This window comes from Squalius cephalus (genome assembly GCF_949319135.1).
Source record: "Squalius cephalus genome assembly, chromosome: 20".
NCBI classification, from domain to species: Eukaryota; Metazoa; Chordata; class Actinopteri; order Cypriniformes; family Leuciscidae; genus Squalius; species Squalius cephalus.
Genome location: NC_137141.1, coordinates 26,620,001 through 26,636,956, shown reverse-complemented (window position 1 = coordinate 26,636,956; position 16,956 = coordinate 26,620,001). Strand labels below are relative to the sequence as shown.

Sequence of the window (16,956 nt, the reverse complement as noted above, 5' to 3'; positions counted from 1 at the left end):
CAAGACTACAAAATGGGCAACACTACAGTTTGTTACAAACAAAACTGGACTTGTTAGACTTAGGTTGGACTTTACAAGACTACATAATGTTCTTGGCTATACTACACTAGTCTCGGCTTTACCAGACTACAAATTAAGCTGGGTTTTTAATACACTTGAGGTTATTACAGACTTGTAACAGACAAAGCTGAACTTCACTTGACAACAGATTAAGCCCGGGTTTACTAGACAGGCTTTATTTGACTACAAGACTAAACTTGGCTTTACTATACTAGCCTTCTCTAGATTACAGTCTAGGCTGGCCTTCTCTAAACTACAGAACAGGTTTGGCTTCACTATATTACAGAGTATGGTTGGCTGAGCTGGACTAGGAAGAGAAAATAAACATGAAGCCGTCAAGAGCAGCAATGACAGAAAAAGACAAGACTTTTATCACACCATGATCTTATTGGTTCTTTTTTACGGAATAAATGTTTCTTTAAAATTGAATCAGATTTATGAAACTGAAACAATTCAAAATAACCATCACTCTTTCAGAAAATGACATCCTGGGAACATGAAAACGGACATTTAATGTCATATGGAAAAAAGCTAAAAAGTATTGTGCCATATATAGAACCTGTTACTATAAAAGCACAATGGCATTCGCTTGAGAGATTTCACAAGGCTGAATAATGTGCTTTATTAACTCAAACAAGTTTTATTGCGACTCTTCTCTTGTAATGTCACGGGACTGCCCTAAGCAACCAGTGTCAAACAAACACAATCTCCCTAAGGACTGCTGTTAAGTGTTCCATAAAAATAGAGGTAACTAGAGCACTATAGGGTTAAAATGCTCACCTAGACACACACACCAATGTGACATCTCTACCACAAAAAAAAAAAACGCATTACCAATGGACTAATTTGGATGCAGGAAAACAACACATACTAAAGCTCTGTGGTCTTCTCTTGATGGCAGTTCAACCTAACAAAACCACCATTGTCTAAGCTGAGTGTGTGCGTGTGTGCGTGCATGCGTGCGTGCGCATGTGTGTGTGTGTGTAAAAGAGAGAGAAACAAAAGAAGGGAAAGTGCAACACGCTACTGCAGACAACTACCTACTTGACTGGGTCAAAGTTCCTTTGAGAAACTAAAGAACTGAACTGGCACACCAAACCAAATTTTAGAAAACCTTAAATTGAAACAAATCAAATTTATGTGATGTGATGTCTGTAATGAGAAGCTAAGGTTCCTAGTCTCTTGAAAGCTCATCAGTATATAGGTCCATTTGTCTTTAGTGGAAGCACTTGTCAACAGGAAGACCTTTTGCCCTTCAGTGGGCACTTCAAAGAAAAGCCCCTGTTTTATGTCCTTCTGGGTACACAGCACATCAAGTGTTATGAGACATACTGGACTGACCACAACTCATCCACAAAACTAGCACCTGAGTTCAGCTGGTAAAGGCACTATGTTATTTTTCCCATTTGTTTAATGGTTAACCCAAGACCTAAGATGCCGTCTTAAAGGGACAGCGCACCTAAAATGAAAATCCTGTATATTTGCTAACCCTCGTATCGTTCCAAACCCTTATGACTTTCTTTTCTTTATAAAAGGTGTTTTATTTAAGAATATCCTGTTCACTGTTTTCAATATAATGGACATGAATGCAGATTGGGGCTTGTTAAGCTCCAAAATGGAGGGGGGGGGATGCCACATATAAGTGGTTCATACTTCTTATTTGCCATATTCCAAGCTTTCTGAAGTCATACAATAGTTTCATGTTGTCATTTCATAAAAAGCAAAGATACAGTCAACAAGAAGAGGCTTTTATCAGTCGGTTAGTCACAGAAAAAAAAAAGAAAAAAAAAAAGAAAAAACTTTTTTCACTTGTCATCCATCGACCTCAAATATGGCTTTTCATTTGACACATGCAAGTAGTAGAAACGTTACATGGTCTCTTGCTCTAATGTTAACCTAGTTAAATGTGTGCTATTATTAGGCACATATCCAAGTGTTTGTGCGGAGTGTGGAAGTGCAGTCACTTACATTTTTACCTGATAACAGCAGAAACAATCCATCATTTTTGTTCATACAGATAAGAGTAATACATTCAAAACTGTTAAAGGCCTACTTTTATTTGTAATAACAAAATGTTGTTTTAAAATGAAGAAAACAAACAGGAAGAGCTTTCTGCTTTCTCAATCTCTGTGAACTGAACACGTCACAAAAATGAACCAAAACTCAGCGTATACTTGCCTCACACTCATTAGAAATACAGTTGTCAAGTCAGGACTCAGCCTTGGTGAAATTTGAAGTATGCTTGGGATCATTGTCTTGTTGGAAGGTCCAATGACCCCCAAGCTTTAGCTTCCTCACTGACAGCATGGCGTTTTCTCCAAGAATTTCCTGATACTTCAATGAATCCATCTTGCCTTTCACATGCTGCAGGTTTCCAGTGCCAGAGGACGCAAAGCAGCCCCAGAGCATCACCATGCTTAACTGTAGGCAGAGTGTTCTTTTCAGCATAAGCTTCATTATTTTTCCTCCACACATACCGCTGATCCATAGGGCCCAAAAGTTCTTGTTTTCAAATTTTGTCAAACAGAATCCCAAAACTTCTGTGGCTTATTTATATGATTTTTTACGTGCCTTACTCTGCCAGCTGAAACCTCAGTGCCTATTGCCACCAAGTCTTGCTGCAGGTCTTTTGCAGTCACTCGAGGGTTTTTCTGAACCTGCCTTCTCAAAAATCTGGTTGCAGCCAATTGATAGCTTCTTTATTCTGCCCCCATCCATGTAGTGTAACCACTGTTCCTTTAACTTTGAACTCATGAACTAAGATGCCAATGGTGTTTCTAGGAACATGTAGTGCCTTCGGTATCTTTTTGCATCCTGTTCCTTGTTTGTGAAGGGCGATGATATCTTCTCTTAACTTTTTGGACCATTCTTTTGACTTAGACATATTTCTAACATGCACACAAAGGTGACACTCAACAAACATAGCCAGTTCAGATATGGCATGTGTTGTAGCTCAAGCACACCTGGTGCAACTAATGAAGCCCTTGATTAGTTACATCAGGTGTGCTTGAGATAACATCTGTTTTGCAAATTTGTGCTGTTGTGAGGGATTCTATTCAGAGGGTTGAATAATTTTAAAACTGCAGAAGTCATTAAAAGTGGAATTTTCAGTTGAATTTGGGGAAACCACTTGAAACATTTGTTGTGTTGAGCTATTTAAATTACTTTTGTTTGATTTGTTAATTGCAAACAGCTGAAAGTATGTAAATGTAGCCAATAATCCTGATTTGCAATGGGGGTTGAATAATTTCAGTTACAACTGTATGTATAGAAAAGCTTGAAATGTCTAGTTCAACCAACTCAAATCAAAAACAAATACTCTCTGATCTGATTATGTAATCTGAATGAAAGGTGCATTTCTCTCAAAAGGCCACTATACTGTTGAGATGGCAAGTCAAGTCAACTAGTCAACTTCATCTCTGCTGCCGACTCTGACAAAGAAAAGATTACTTTATTAATAAATAATTAAAATGTCTCCTTGCTATTTTTTTCCGACATAATCAATATTTTTGCTGGTGCTTTGTGGCAAAACTCAGATTACCTAAGAAACAAAAAAGCAACACGGAAAGACATACACTGGCTCCTGTTTTAATGACTGCTTTTAATTTAAAGCGACTGTAAGGGAGTGTGTAAACTCCAGGAGACTGATGAAGGCACAATCTGACAAAATGAAGACCAAATGTGTGTGCTAGAGATGTGTTGAATGTGAAAGAATCAGTTCCCACACTCCACATTGAAGATAAACTGTCTGGAATACTGCAATACTACTGCGTTTTGATTACTTTTATGGTATTATTATAGTGCTGTCCTGTTTGGACCTTTACAGATGTGGTCACTATAAACAGCTGTTGTATGGAATATAGCTGTATGAATATCTCTGGGTCTGGAAAAACATGAGGATGCGTAAATAAATTTCATTTTTAATTAACTACTCCTTTAACGTCAAAAACTGAGAAAATGAAACGTGAGTTCTGCAGGATTTTTATTTGTTTTTCAGAGATGAACACTCCCTCACGTCTACAAGCTTTCAGCAGTGGCAGCAGCATTAAAAATTCAGCAGCTGTAAAAATAGCAGCAATCCAGAGCCCAAGCGAGCATGTCGAAATGTATATGCAGGTGGCGTTCGTACATTTTAGAAGAAAAAAAACTGAACACTAGATGAAAACTGAGATCATGACTTTGCTTTTTCCACGGTGCAAGGAAAAACACTTTTACTAATCAACCTGAAATTGAGTGCTGAAATGAAAACAAAATATATTTATATCAATAAGTAATGTAAATATTAGTCTAATGAATCATAACAATACTAGTGAATAATGTTAAAAACCAATGTGGTTGGCAATATATTATGCATTGTTAATATTTAGGTCTACAGACAATTACAAATTTTGATTAAAGAGTAGAAACTAGGATTTTAATAAGCCAAAGGGGGGGAAAAATGACGTGCAGTTAAAAAGTCCTCAAATTTGCCGTTGGGATTGCTTAAAGTGAAAGAGACAGTGTAATACGATTACCAGCCACCCCTGGGAAATGGATGGCCTTCTTCAAAAAGGACACAGCAACAAATCAATGGAGGGAACTTCATTAATGAAGAAGTAGAGCTTGACCAGTTAACAATGGCCCTGAAAAGGGAGTTGTCCCTGGTAATCTGTGACAAACCCCCTAGATGGGACAGAGGGTCTCCCTGCCCCCATCAACACTCACTAAACAAAGCCAGTGCACTTGTGAACCCTAGCAGATCAATGCAACCTGCTCCACCAAATTAATGGGATTTCCTCAACCCCGCTTTTCCAACATGTCATCAGGGATTCATTCAAGATCCTTTGGCATCTACCATGTGAGATACAGAACTCCAGAATCTATTGGGAAAGGGCCGTGGCTTTGGCGCAAATCAAAGGGAAAGTTTCCCAAAAATACAGTGAGCTACGATGGATTCGCAGCATGGTGACCACCAGAAAAGCACTTACTCCACCTCAGGAGATGTCACCAAGCTCTCGTATTTTCCAATCAAATCCTGATGGATAAAGTTACATCCAAAAAAAAAAAAAAATCCTGTTGAATATCACGTTTGAAAAAACGTCACGTTTATGTAAATGGAATGCAAATTCCTTTTTATGTTGACTTTCTAATCACAAGGAGTGAATTATGGTCTCAAAAGACAGCAGGTTTAAAAAGCATCTTAACATTTACAGAGGACAGGTGGCAGGTGCTAGTGTTGTTTTAGCTTTTGTCCATCGTAATCTCAACTACTGGTGCTTTAAACCCCCCACAACTCACCTGTTCCACAGAGCAGCTGCTGGCTCCATCAGCATTGAGAGTGTTTTACTTGCATTTGCGACTAAAATGTGAAGAGTGCCAAGTGTAAAATATATTTAGGAGCATGTGTTCAAATAAAAATACTAGTCCCTGTGGGTCCTTAAAAGTCTAAGTTTATTTAAATTTGCTGCACGCTTAAAGTCAAAACGCAGGCGCTGTTGCGGGTTCTACAGACTTGCGGCTTCAGCGCAGTTCACAGTCAATGAATGCCACGCATTTATGCCAAGCAATTACATACAATCTACTGTCAATGAATTATGATAACATTTACTTGATGGTGTTTATATTCTAATATGTTGAAAATATCTCATTTTAAATATAACATTTCAAAATAAGAGTCCCAGTGTATTTTGGGCTTGTTTATAATTAAAAGTCTCGCATTATGCATAACCTTTTTTTTCTGGTTATTACTGGTATTTTGGTTACACAAACTGTATCTTGTATTAAAAGTAAGTTAACTCTTATAGCTTCTGTCTGGGCTGCTTCATCACAAGAAACTAAGAACTATATTTAACACATATTCAATAATTATTTTATTTGTATTGAAACAATATATAACAGAAATATTTAAATATAGCCTATAGTGTGCTTTTTGCATTCTAATAAATTAAATCATTTTGCTAATAAATGTCTCCTTGTATTCATTAATTAAGAAAAAACACATGATTTTTTAAGGTATTTTCATTGCGGTTTTTAAAGAGCTCCTAAATCTTTCAACTGGAAAAACGTAACTGTCAAGCCACTAGTGATCAAGAAGCAGTCCAAGTAGACTAACTAATCTGGTTCAGCTGGTGACCATCTTAAATGACCTGAGTTGGTTATCATTATAAGATTAATAAATCATGGCTATACTGGTCAAGCTGGTATACCTGCAACAACAATAGCTTTCCAGCAATAGACCAGCACTGCCCATCAGAAAACCACTGAGGAACCTGAGTTTGTTTACACCAAAAGCGAAAATTTACACCAAATTACACCAAAATTTTTTACAAGCAATTTGTCTGTCAGCTCTGTGCAAATGGCCAAAAGTGTGTTGGAAAAGTGATTAGAACCCCTCTCCTTAAAGAAATCTGTTGCATTGACAGTATGTGAGTGTTTGCATGGGCCTGAAGAAACATTAACAGCCATTTATTCTTTATTCAGATTAAAATGTTTATCACTGAACCTTCATCTTGGTGTGAACAGGCCACGGTAGATTTCAGTTGACTAGAACAACAAATATCTAATGACAACTAATTAATAAAAATATTAATTTAAATCATATTTTGCATAGAACCTATTTTTGATGTGCTCTACATCAAAAATCAGACAGGTGGAAGATAAAACAAATGGAAAAAAACATAAATTAGGCTAACACTGAGAAAGAGACCCAAGCTGTTTCTAGGCAGCAGAATATTACAGAGACCTGACTTTCCTAAGGACAAACCGGAATATCAAAAGAAACTGTAGTTCAGAGAGTGCTTATTTGGTTGATTATGACTTCTGGACAACAACGCATCACTGGCTTCAACAGCTGAAGGTTTTCAGCAGACAACAAGGTCAATGCCAACATTTCTTAAGGATAACAGGAATACCATAGTGATTCCCTGTAATCCCCAAGCAGAGTCATTCAGCGGGATCACACACTTCACTGACACTCTGTGAATGTGAACTCTGTGTGGAAGTTACAAAGATGCACTCAAACCACACATGGGTAGGGCAGCACTGAAGCCTCGAATGTGTTTGAAACACTTTCTAAAGATAAAGTGCAACCAAGGAGACGAAACTCCAGCCAATATCTAAACTAGAGAGTCAGATAATTCTCAGTTTGAACTAGGCTATACAGCTTACTTTGGCCTACAAAAGTGGGCTAAAGTGGGTTAAACTTATTTAAAAGAAAGTCTAGTTATATCCATATATGTGCCCTTGGATCACAAAACCAGTCACATGTCACACGGGTATATTTATGACTAAAGCCGACAATACATTGTATGAGTCAAAATTATCGATTTTTCTTTTATGCTAAAAATCATTAGGATATTAAGTAAAGATCATGTTCCATTAAGATGTTTTGTAAATTTCCAACCGTAAATATATAAAACATTTATTTTTGTGAGTGAATGCAGCACAATCACGAACATAAATGGACAATTTAAAGGCGATTTTCTCAGTGTTTCGATTTTTTTGCACCGTCAGATTCCAGATGTTCAAATAGTTGTATCTCGGCCAAATATTGTCATATCCTAACAAACCATACATCAATGGAAAGCTTAAAAAAATTGACCCATGTGACTGGTTTTGTGGTCTAGGGTCACATATCAGAAAATCAACATTCAGATAAATGTGAGAGAAGATTCAGATATCATATTAAGCACTGGTGCTTATTGATTCTGAACCCGTTGCCCTCAGCTGACCTTGCAACAAGACAAGGACACATCCGACAATAAATCAACACCACTCTCCCACGCCATAAAAGAGAGAGGTTATTAAACTAAAACCACCAATATGTTTCACAGTCCAAGATCTGATTTACAGTCTAAAAAACACATTTTACTCATGAGGTGACTTGACACTCAAAAGATGCAATCAATAATAGCTGGAACAGCACAAACCTTAGTGTTTGTAGATGAAGTAGCCTACTCTATATAATACATAAATATAGGCTAGTACTACATGCAGTTCTTCTCAGTGTAGTAACATTAGAAGTCTGATGGTTATTGGTTAAGTAAATGTTTGGTTATGACCAGCCTATCAAGTGAAGGTCATACCACATATTGTTACCTCAAAATGGGTAGTATGGACTTCATTTCCCTATAGTGGCTGAGGCTTTCACAACTGCAGGCCACAAATTAACTTGTTTTCCAGAGTAATTGCATTAAAAAGAAATTATAATTATAGAATTAATTATAGAATTCCTTCTATCTAGTCCTGTTTATTATCAGGCAAAAGCTGCAAGTTAAATTAGGCCCTTATGTTAAAGTGTCTGAAGCAATGAGACCCATGAGACAATAAAGAGAACCATCATAAACACATTTTCTGTGAATACAGCAAACCAATCACAATGCAAAAAGCTTCTCATTATAACATGGAAGGGCATCGAGAAATCCCCAAAAAAAGCTGATTTGGACTCTTGTTTGTTGGTGAGCGGTCAGTGTGAGACCAAACACACAAAAAACCCAAATTACAGCGATTCCATAAATCTACAAATATGTGGGCAACACTATTTATGTCCCTGAAGCAATGACCACAAAGCCAAAGAGCGAACAAACAGCATGCAATAAGAGGAAGACCAAAAACAATCATTTAGCTCCAGACTTCCTGAGTTTTTCCTAGGAACACTCAGTCACAGGATAGAAAGCAGTTACCCATTTGAAGAATTACCTTAAAACCAACAGGAATCATTTAACCCAATGTCATTTAAAAAAAAAAAGCGGATTTAAGTTATAACCAGTGAAATACATTAGCAATAAACTGACATTAAACTCACCTTGCTATTATCAGTGACAGTCACTGCTTTGACCCTTTCTAAGATAGCATAACATCTTGACAAACTACATTATTGTTATCTGTATACTCAATAACAAGTCTATAGAGCATGCAGCATCAATGACGGTTATAATCTGGAGCTGTGATGATGGATATCCCACAGGAAGCTGTCTCCATTCAACACAACACAAAAGCAGCAGAGCCCATCGAGTTGAGAAAGGCTATTTATATCTGGTCAGGGCGAGGCTTCACTCACTTATGAGATGTTTTTATACAATATAGACACACTTTAGATGCACCACGTTCATATTCCCTGTCAGAAAATCCAGTTACAACTGGAAGATGTGTTTTGGAGCCTGGTCTAATATGGTCGTCCCAACTGATGGCTGGATTTAAAGGGGTTCAGGCTGGTAGACTACCTTATCATCACACTACCTGAACACCTGCTTCGCCAGTTTCGGAGACCAGCTAGACTTGGATCTTGACCAGGCTGTGAGAACACTGTAAAGCAGATTAAACTGTAGTCTGGTGTATTATCTTTTTTTGAAGCTGGTAATTATCATGTCCTAACTTGGACCATCTTTAAGGATGTCAAGATGGGTTTTGAAACATTGTAGCTGGTCAACCAGATTCCCATCATGTACCAGCTCTTAGACCAACTAGAAACCAGCTTTGACGGACAAGATAGTGAGTTGCTGGAGCCTGGTCCCAGACTAAAATGCAAGTTTGAGCTGTTTTAACTGAAAGCAACATGCATTGACATATATTAAAATATGTCAGGGCTGTTGTTTTGCCTCAAGATGCACACCAGTAATGTTTTTTTTCTAAGGCACGTTTATAAAAGCTACTTAAATGCCCTCATTAAACTAAGGCCTAATCCTGGCTTAATCTAAGCCCTGTCTGTGAAACCGGGCCATTAATTGTAACAGGTGCTGATCAACTATTATTTTTCTTCCATATAAATTCTAACCCACTCAATGTATGTATTTCAGCCTGTGCATTTATCTAAATATGCAGTGAATAAACTAACTGTTTATTAAATCTAATCATCAGCATAAGACAATGCAATACAGCAGTTGTCTGATGGGTGAGGCATCAACAAAGGATTTGCCTCCTCAGTAACTCATTTAGTTACTCTAAGAAGGGGAGGGGAGGGTAATATCTGACTCTAGAGGTCTTGCAAGTAAGCAAAACACCCAGCAAGGTTTTAACAATAGCAAAATAGCAGGTTAATTAAAGTTATGAGTCTCACCTCCTCCAGTGCGGCTACAGTATTCCTGCAGTGAGTCATTCTAGTGGTGAAGTTTGAGGCGGTGGGCGATTTATAATCTTCATTGGTCTCCGCCACAAACTCCGCCACTGTGATCTGGTCCGGCATTGTATTTCCTTTCGCAAAACCCACAAATGTCGGTTTTAATCCTTTTAATGACCGGTTGTGGTGCACTTAATGTCGAAATTCAGAGATACAGTGACGAAATAAAACTCTCATGAGCGTCCTGAAGTCTTATCATCGCTGTGTTTTGTCCTCGGTGGATTAAAGACAAGTTGGGAATTAATAAAAATCATTAGCCAACTACAGAGAAGTGACGCTTCTACGACGGGAAATCTCTCTCCCACGGTGTTGGTTCTCACTTCTTCCACCAGTGAAAGAAAGTGCGAATTTGGTCCACCCGTTTGATAATAAACCAGTCTGGTGATGTAGTCCTCATCTGTTAAGGGACTGTAGTGTACGTTGTCGTGCTGAGATTGCTGCAGGCTTTGGGTCGATGCAGCTCTTGCAACGCAATTCAATGAAAGCGCAGAAATTGACAAAGTAAAGGTGGAGGAGATTCAATGGGAAAGGAGTGACCAATGAGGAACCAGAGCTAACAGCTTTCAGCCAATCGTAACTGACGCAGGGCGTGGCCTGATTGTAGATCGCCTTTAGGATCGTGAGCGCCTCTCTTAAGGTGGAGAAGGACATTTTTAAGAGTGTAAATAAAAGAAATTGACATTTAATGTCTCTCTGAAGCCAAGGATTTTTTTTTTACAAGTGTTTTTTTTTTACTTTTAGGTTTTTAAAGCTATAGTTCGCCCAACAATAAAATTCTGACTTTATTTACTCATGCTCACCACGGAATTATACATTTTTTAAAAAATGTTTTTGTTTTGTTTTTTGTTGTTTCTTACAAATTATCATTTTAAATGTTTTTGTTACAAATGTTTTAGGCAGCTTTCCCATACAACGAAAGTGTACTGTTGATTTTAAATCCAAAACTCCAACAAGGACAAAACAATTCATAAAAAATAGTCCATTATGAGTAGTTCGAAAGTCATAGACTGAAACTGAAATTCTTACTGACTAAAAATCTTTATGCCCACTTTTGAAGTTGCCCAATAATAGAGTGCTGCTGGGATAAAGTATTGTTGTAGGCCAAATGCGTTTGTGAATGATATTAGAATTTTTGCTAATGATGTGTAGGCTAATTATAGGCCTATAATAATTTCAAAATATTTTAGATGTATCTTTTGGGCTTCAAGAAAGAAACCCCATCCTCCTTCCTGGATATAAATTCATTAGCTTGTAGAATAAGAGTACTTTAGTGCCATTATTAGAATTATTAGTTGCCATACCTCTTCCAATATAAGCTTCACCCTCCCCTGCCTCTGAAACAAAAGACTAATTAAAATGATAATTCTGTAATTGCTGAGGCCTGTAATGAGCCAGTCTTTACTATGAGCAGTTGAATTCACATTGATTATCAAATAAAGTAGTTTTTGTTCTCCAGTGCACGAGATATTGAGCTGGTATTTTATATTTTTAATGTCCAGTATATACACACAGACACACATATGTACAGTATAAAGGCTATATGTAGGCTATCTATCTATCTATCTGTCTATCTATCTATCTATCTATCTATCTATCTATCTATGGACTATTTTATGAATTGTTTTTTTTATTGTTTTATATATATATATATATATATATATATATATATATATGGAGAATAATTAATTAGAGTACATTATCTTTCAACATAAATAATTCACTAAATTGTTTGTCAGTAACACACATTTAATAGACTCTAAAGGACAATCTAAAGAGATTTTTAACTGATCAGAACATTAAATATTAAGCAACATTCACAGAACAGTGCTTTGGTTTAATTTTCTGCAGAAATGTGCTGTACTTTTTGCATTCTGTCTTAAATGCATTATTAAAGAGTCCTTTGCAGTCATTATAACTCATTAATAGATAAAAATCTATGTGAGCATGTATTTTCAGACAGTTACACCTTCCATAAAGTAGTTCAAACAAGCGCAGCGTGAAATAAAGATTATTTATTTGCTCTGTTGCTATATTATGGCGATCTATTGCTATTTGTAAAAGCTACAACCCTTTAGTGAGATATGTGCATTTGCATCCTAACAAAAGACTGCAGTCACTTCAGGCTAAAAAGAGGAAACACTATTCTGTACACCTCATACAGTTTAATTCTGTTTAGGCTACTGTGGAAATGTGACATTAAAGACAAGATTACTGTGCTTTTGGTTTATGTATTGTGTATATTTGAACACATTGATGACCTGATGACCCCAATGACATCGAAACCAATCAAATTAACTCTTGTTAATATATGAATATTGTAAAATAATTCATATGATGAGCAAGTTTTATCTCTAATTCCCATTTTGCACAGCAGGCTCTCTTCTGAATGTTAATATGCTCTCCACTCAGAGCTCATAATGAAGAGTGAAAGCATGCAGGGGTTGATTCATGACCTCTACTGGTGTCTCTTAGAATAAATTGTTTCTTATTGAGGAGGTTTACTTTAGGAATGTATAACATCTGCAGAGGCTGCAATGTATTACAGTTCAGTCTGCTTACATGGGGCTACATCAGGAGTATAGGCTATGTGATGTACTTTACTCTGTTCCATATTTACAATTTCAATGTCTACTCTATTTATTCATAAAGCACAATTAAAAACAACATCAGTTGACCCATACTGTACAATAACAAAAATAAGTTATATACAAAATAAATATAGAAATACAATAAAAAAACAGACATACTCTTTATAGTTAATATGAAAGCCCATTTCCGCCACTAAAAAGAAAAAAATCAAAGTAATGAAAAAAAAAATCGAAATAATGAGGTAAAAAAATAATAATAATCTAAGTCACAAACATGAGATAAAAAGTTAAAATTATGACATAAAAACTATAGGCCTTGGACCAGGGGCAACAGCTAGGCAATCATTATTGTGAACTCTACCTGCCGAACATGTTTTTGTCGCTGTATGTATTATCTTAACAATGTGATGGTTTTTTTTAATGTTTTTTTTTTTTTATGTTTTTTATTTTCTCAATTCAACATAGTCACATGTGATTTTGGATATGTCTGTAACCCCCCCTTCTCCATTTGGAAAACAATAAAAATGTTGATCACACACACACACACACACACACACACACACACACACACACACACACACACACACACACACACACACACACACACACACACACACACACACACACAACTATAGGCCTAAGTTAAAACTATGACATTATAAGGAGAAATAAAAATCAGAATTATGACAAAAAAATTATATACATATTTTTAATTACATTTGTATTTTTATGTAATAATTATGTAATAATTATCTCATAATTTTGACTTTTATTTCTTACCTTTTTATGTTTTATCTTATAGGCTAATTTTGACACTTTACCCCTCAAAATATTGCATTTTTTATCTCACTACTGTTTTATGGCATATATTAAACTTTTATTTCATAATTAATCATGACCTTTTTATCTCATAATTATGACCTGTGTCATAATGTTGGATTTTTATACTTTTTTTATCTTACTTTTTGTGTTTTAGTGCTAATAACATTTATTTATTTATTCTTTTATTATTCTTTTATTAATATTTTTATTTATTTATTTGGAATATTTGATTCTGATTGGTCAGACCGTGTCGCCCAGCTTTCTGCTTTTTATAGACTTATAAGTCTTGTATATCCTCAGTGAGGTTATGGTTAGTGGTGGACAGGGCTTTGCCTTTAGTCAGGGTGTATTTGTTATGGCTGTAGCGAGGTTAGGGTTAGTGGAGGAACTGGAAGTGGGTTTGCGCATTCGTGAGTTCCGGTCTGCAGCTGCTGCTGGACTAGGCTAGCGCTGCAGGTAACGTGTCGCTCTGCAAATGCACATGTCTCATAAGTGTTTAGCACGTTGAACAGCATTTATCTACATTCTTTCGTTGCCCGCACTTGTCTGTGGACACAATGGCTTCTAGAAAGGATAGAGCTGCCCGAAAGCTGCGTTTTGGTGTGAATTCTGCTTTGGAAGAGCTCGGTCGTGTAAGGGACAACGAATTTTGCGACGAGGAGCCTTTGAGAGAGGCCGATAGCGACGAAGAAGAAGAGGAAACTGATTTTGAGGAGTACGTACACATTGTGACCTGATTCACTTATTTGTGTTTCATATCAACTGTGTGTCTGCTCGGTGCATTTTGTTTTAAATCTGTTGTTCCGTGCATATATGAATTGTCCCGCACATTTGTGCATATGTTGCTTGCGTGAATTGCATTGTGCATTTTGCATCTTTTGCGTGTTCCTTTGAATTTTTGCGAGATTTTGTGCATATTGCATTTATGCAACTGTTATGTCCATGTAAATTACTTGTGCACATGTTCGATTTACATATGCAAGCATCAGATGCACGTGTATTGCGCATGCCCATTGATCATTTTGTGTTTGTTACAGTTTAGACTCTGAAGAAGAATGGGAACCAGAAAGTGAGCCAAGCCCCAAAAAACAACGGCTTCTCTTTATATCCCCCACCAGCACACCTCGCACCCCCAGAACCCCCACATCTTGTGGTCCACGGTCAACTCCCAAAGGAAGGTCTCGTTCTCCACGGGTGAGAAAAAGGTCTGCAAGTGGCAGGTCAGTGGAGAGTGACACAGACACTTGGAATGACATCAGCGTAGAGGATGAAGCTCCAGTGCTACCCAGTTTTTTACCAAAGCGAACCCCAGGACCTCAGGTCGTCATGGACAGAACGTATTCCCCCTTACAACTATTTCAGCTTTTCTTCTCAACCTCTGTAATAGACACCATTGTGACGAACACAAATAGTTATGGAAAAATGAGGATGTCTGAAGATGGTAAAAAATTCCCTTGGGTGCCTTTGAAAGCACATGAAATGTATTCGTTTATTGCGCTGGTTATTTACATGGGGCTTCTCAGCGGAAAAAATATTTTAGACTACTGGTCCAGAAAAGAGATTTACTCTTTACCTTTTCCAAAATCGGTGATGTCCAGGTGCAGATTTAATGCCATCACTTGGAATCTGCATCTTTGCGATCTTAAGGAGGATCGAGCGAATGCACTGAAAAAAGGGACTCGTGACCATGACAGACTTTTCAAAATCAAGCCACTTTACACTGACATCGTCAATGCGTGCAAAACGTACTTCCATCCAAACAGACAGCTGTCGGTGGATGAGAGGATGGTGGCTACTAGGGCGAGAATCGGCTTCAAGCAGTACATGAAGGACAAGCCTACCAAGTGGGGTTACAAACTCTTTGTTCTTGCTGATTCTGCCTGTGCCTACACATGGAACTTCTTTGTTTATGAAGGTAAATCTTCGCTGGCCACAGGTAAAGGACTGAGTTACGATTCTGTGATACGCCTCCTGGATCTGCCTCTTCTTGGCAAAGGCTACCAGGTTTATATGGACAACTTCTACACAAGCCCAGGCCTTTTATTGGACTTGCTGGATAAAAAGACACTTGCGTGCGGCACGATACGTTCCCACCAACAGGGCTTTCCTAGAACAATGACCAATGAACTCAGCCTCAGAGCCCAAAAGGGATCCATGCGCTGGCTTCGGAAAGGTAAGCTCCTCTTTGTGAGGTGGATGGACTCAAAGGTGGTTTCAATGTGTTCAACGATGCACAAGGCATATGATGGTGCTACCATCACCAGGCGTGTTAGGAATCCCAAGAATGAGTGGGAAATTAGGGAGGTCCCAATTCCAGCAGCAACGAAGGACTACAATAAATATATGGGAGGTGTGGACGTTTCGGATGCTCTAATCGGGTACTACAATGTCCTACACAAAACCAAAAAATGGTACAAGACCTTTTTTTTTCATTTCATCGATATCGCCGTGGTGAACAGTTTTATTCTCCATCAGCAACTGTCCAAATCTCAGAATAAGAGCCCTCTCACCCAGAAGGAATATAGAGAGACACTTGTGTCTGAGCTGGTAAGGATTGGTACACAGTCCAACTCATCACCTGCCCCCAAGACATTCCAACCATGTGACCCAGAGCCGTCCACAACTGAGGACAACTCAAAGAATGAGCCATGCTGGCCAGAGTATTACGGGTCAGATGCCACAAGTGGGAGGAGAATCTGTGTCTTTTGCAAACTTTCAGGTCTCAAAATAAAGACACCTGTGTACTGTTCAAAATGCAGTGTAGCTTTGTGCTTTGTGCCTACAAGGAACTGCTTCAGAAAATGGCACACTGAAAAGCACGGGGAAAAATAAGTGCATTGTTGTGTCTTGTCAACAGGCGGTTGACTTAAAGCTGTGCACTCACTCCACTGAAGTGCTTTTTTCTCTATATAGTAACTTCTTACATTGTAGACTTTATGATGCTCAGATTTGTATAATGTGTTTTTGTACTGCATCTTTTTTCTATATCCATTCTATTTTCTTAGTTTTTATGTATATAGTTGAACTTTTTGTATCTTTATTGGATCGGACCAATTAGTTATATTAGTATTCTGACAAATAAAATGCAAGAACTGCTACTTGGTCTCTCTCCTTTTGCTTATTTGTTGCATGATATGGGTGAAGTAAAAGTCACCATGAAATTTTAATGGAATATTTCAGTATTTATTATAAATGATTTATCCGTGCACATATTTAAAAAAAAAAAAAATCTAAATCAAGATTGAATCAAAATAACAACTTCTCCCTCCTACAGCGACATCTCATGGTGTTTACTGGCGCAAGGGCGGGACAACCTGTTACTCAATTCCAACGACAACCATCCAATCAATTCCCAATTGCCAAAATCAAGTCCTGCCCTACATTTTTTCTTGT

At 37.5% G+C, this 16,956-nt stretch overlaps 2 protein-coding genes across 5 annotated transcripts in view; one reads left to right on the top strand and one right to left on the bottom strand.

The window, feature by feature from the left end:
• The window catches only part of asap2a (ArfGAP with SH3 domain, ankyrin repeat and PH domain 2a), a 60,623-nt gene extending 49,984 nt beyond the window's left edge, over nt 1-10,639 (bottom strand). For all 4 annotated transcript variants that reach the window (XM_079854404.1, XM_079854405.1, XM_079854406.1 and 1 more), the window contains exon 1: nt 10,094-10,639. In XM_079854404.1, coding sequence (XP_079710530.1) covers nt 10,094-10,219 — 126 coding nt within the window. In that variant the 5' untranslated portion in view covers nt 10,220-10,639. The remainder of the gene's footprint in view (nt 1-10,093) is intronic.
• Nucleotides 10,640-13,982: 3,343 nt separating this feature from the next.
• On the top strand, nt 13,983-16,660 carry LOC307148696 (piggyBac transposable element-derived protein 4-like). The gene is made up of 2 exons (XM_079854410.1): nt 13,983-14,278; nt 14,601-16,660. Exons 1-2 carry the CDS (start codon nt 14,121-14,123, stop codon nt 16,393-16,395), a joined length of 1,953 nt encoding a protein of 650 aa, XP_079710536.1. The 5' UTR covers nt 13,983-14,120; the 3' UTR covers nt 16,396-16,660.
• The last annotated feature ends 296 nt before the right edge of the window (nt 16,661-16,956 follow it).

Excerpts from the sequence above, each read along its gene's own strand:
- LOC307148696 (XM_079854410.1), top strand. The coding sequence starts at position 14,121 with ATGGCTTCTAGAAAGGATAGAGCTGCCCGAAAGCTGCGTTTTGGTGTG. Across the intron at positions 14,279-14,600 it reads GAGGAAACTGATTTTGAGGA|TTTAGACTCTGAAGAAGAAT; the intron begins GTACGTACACAT and ends TGTTTGTTACAG.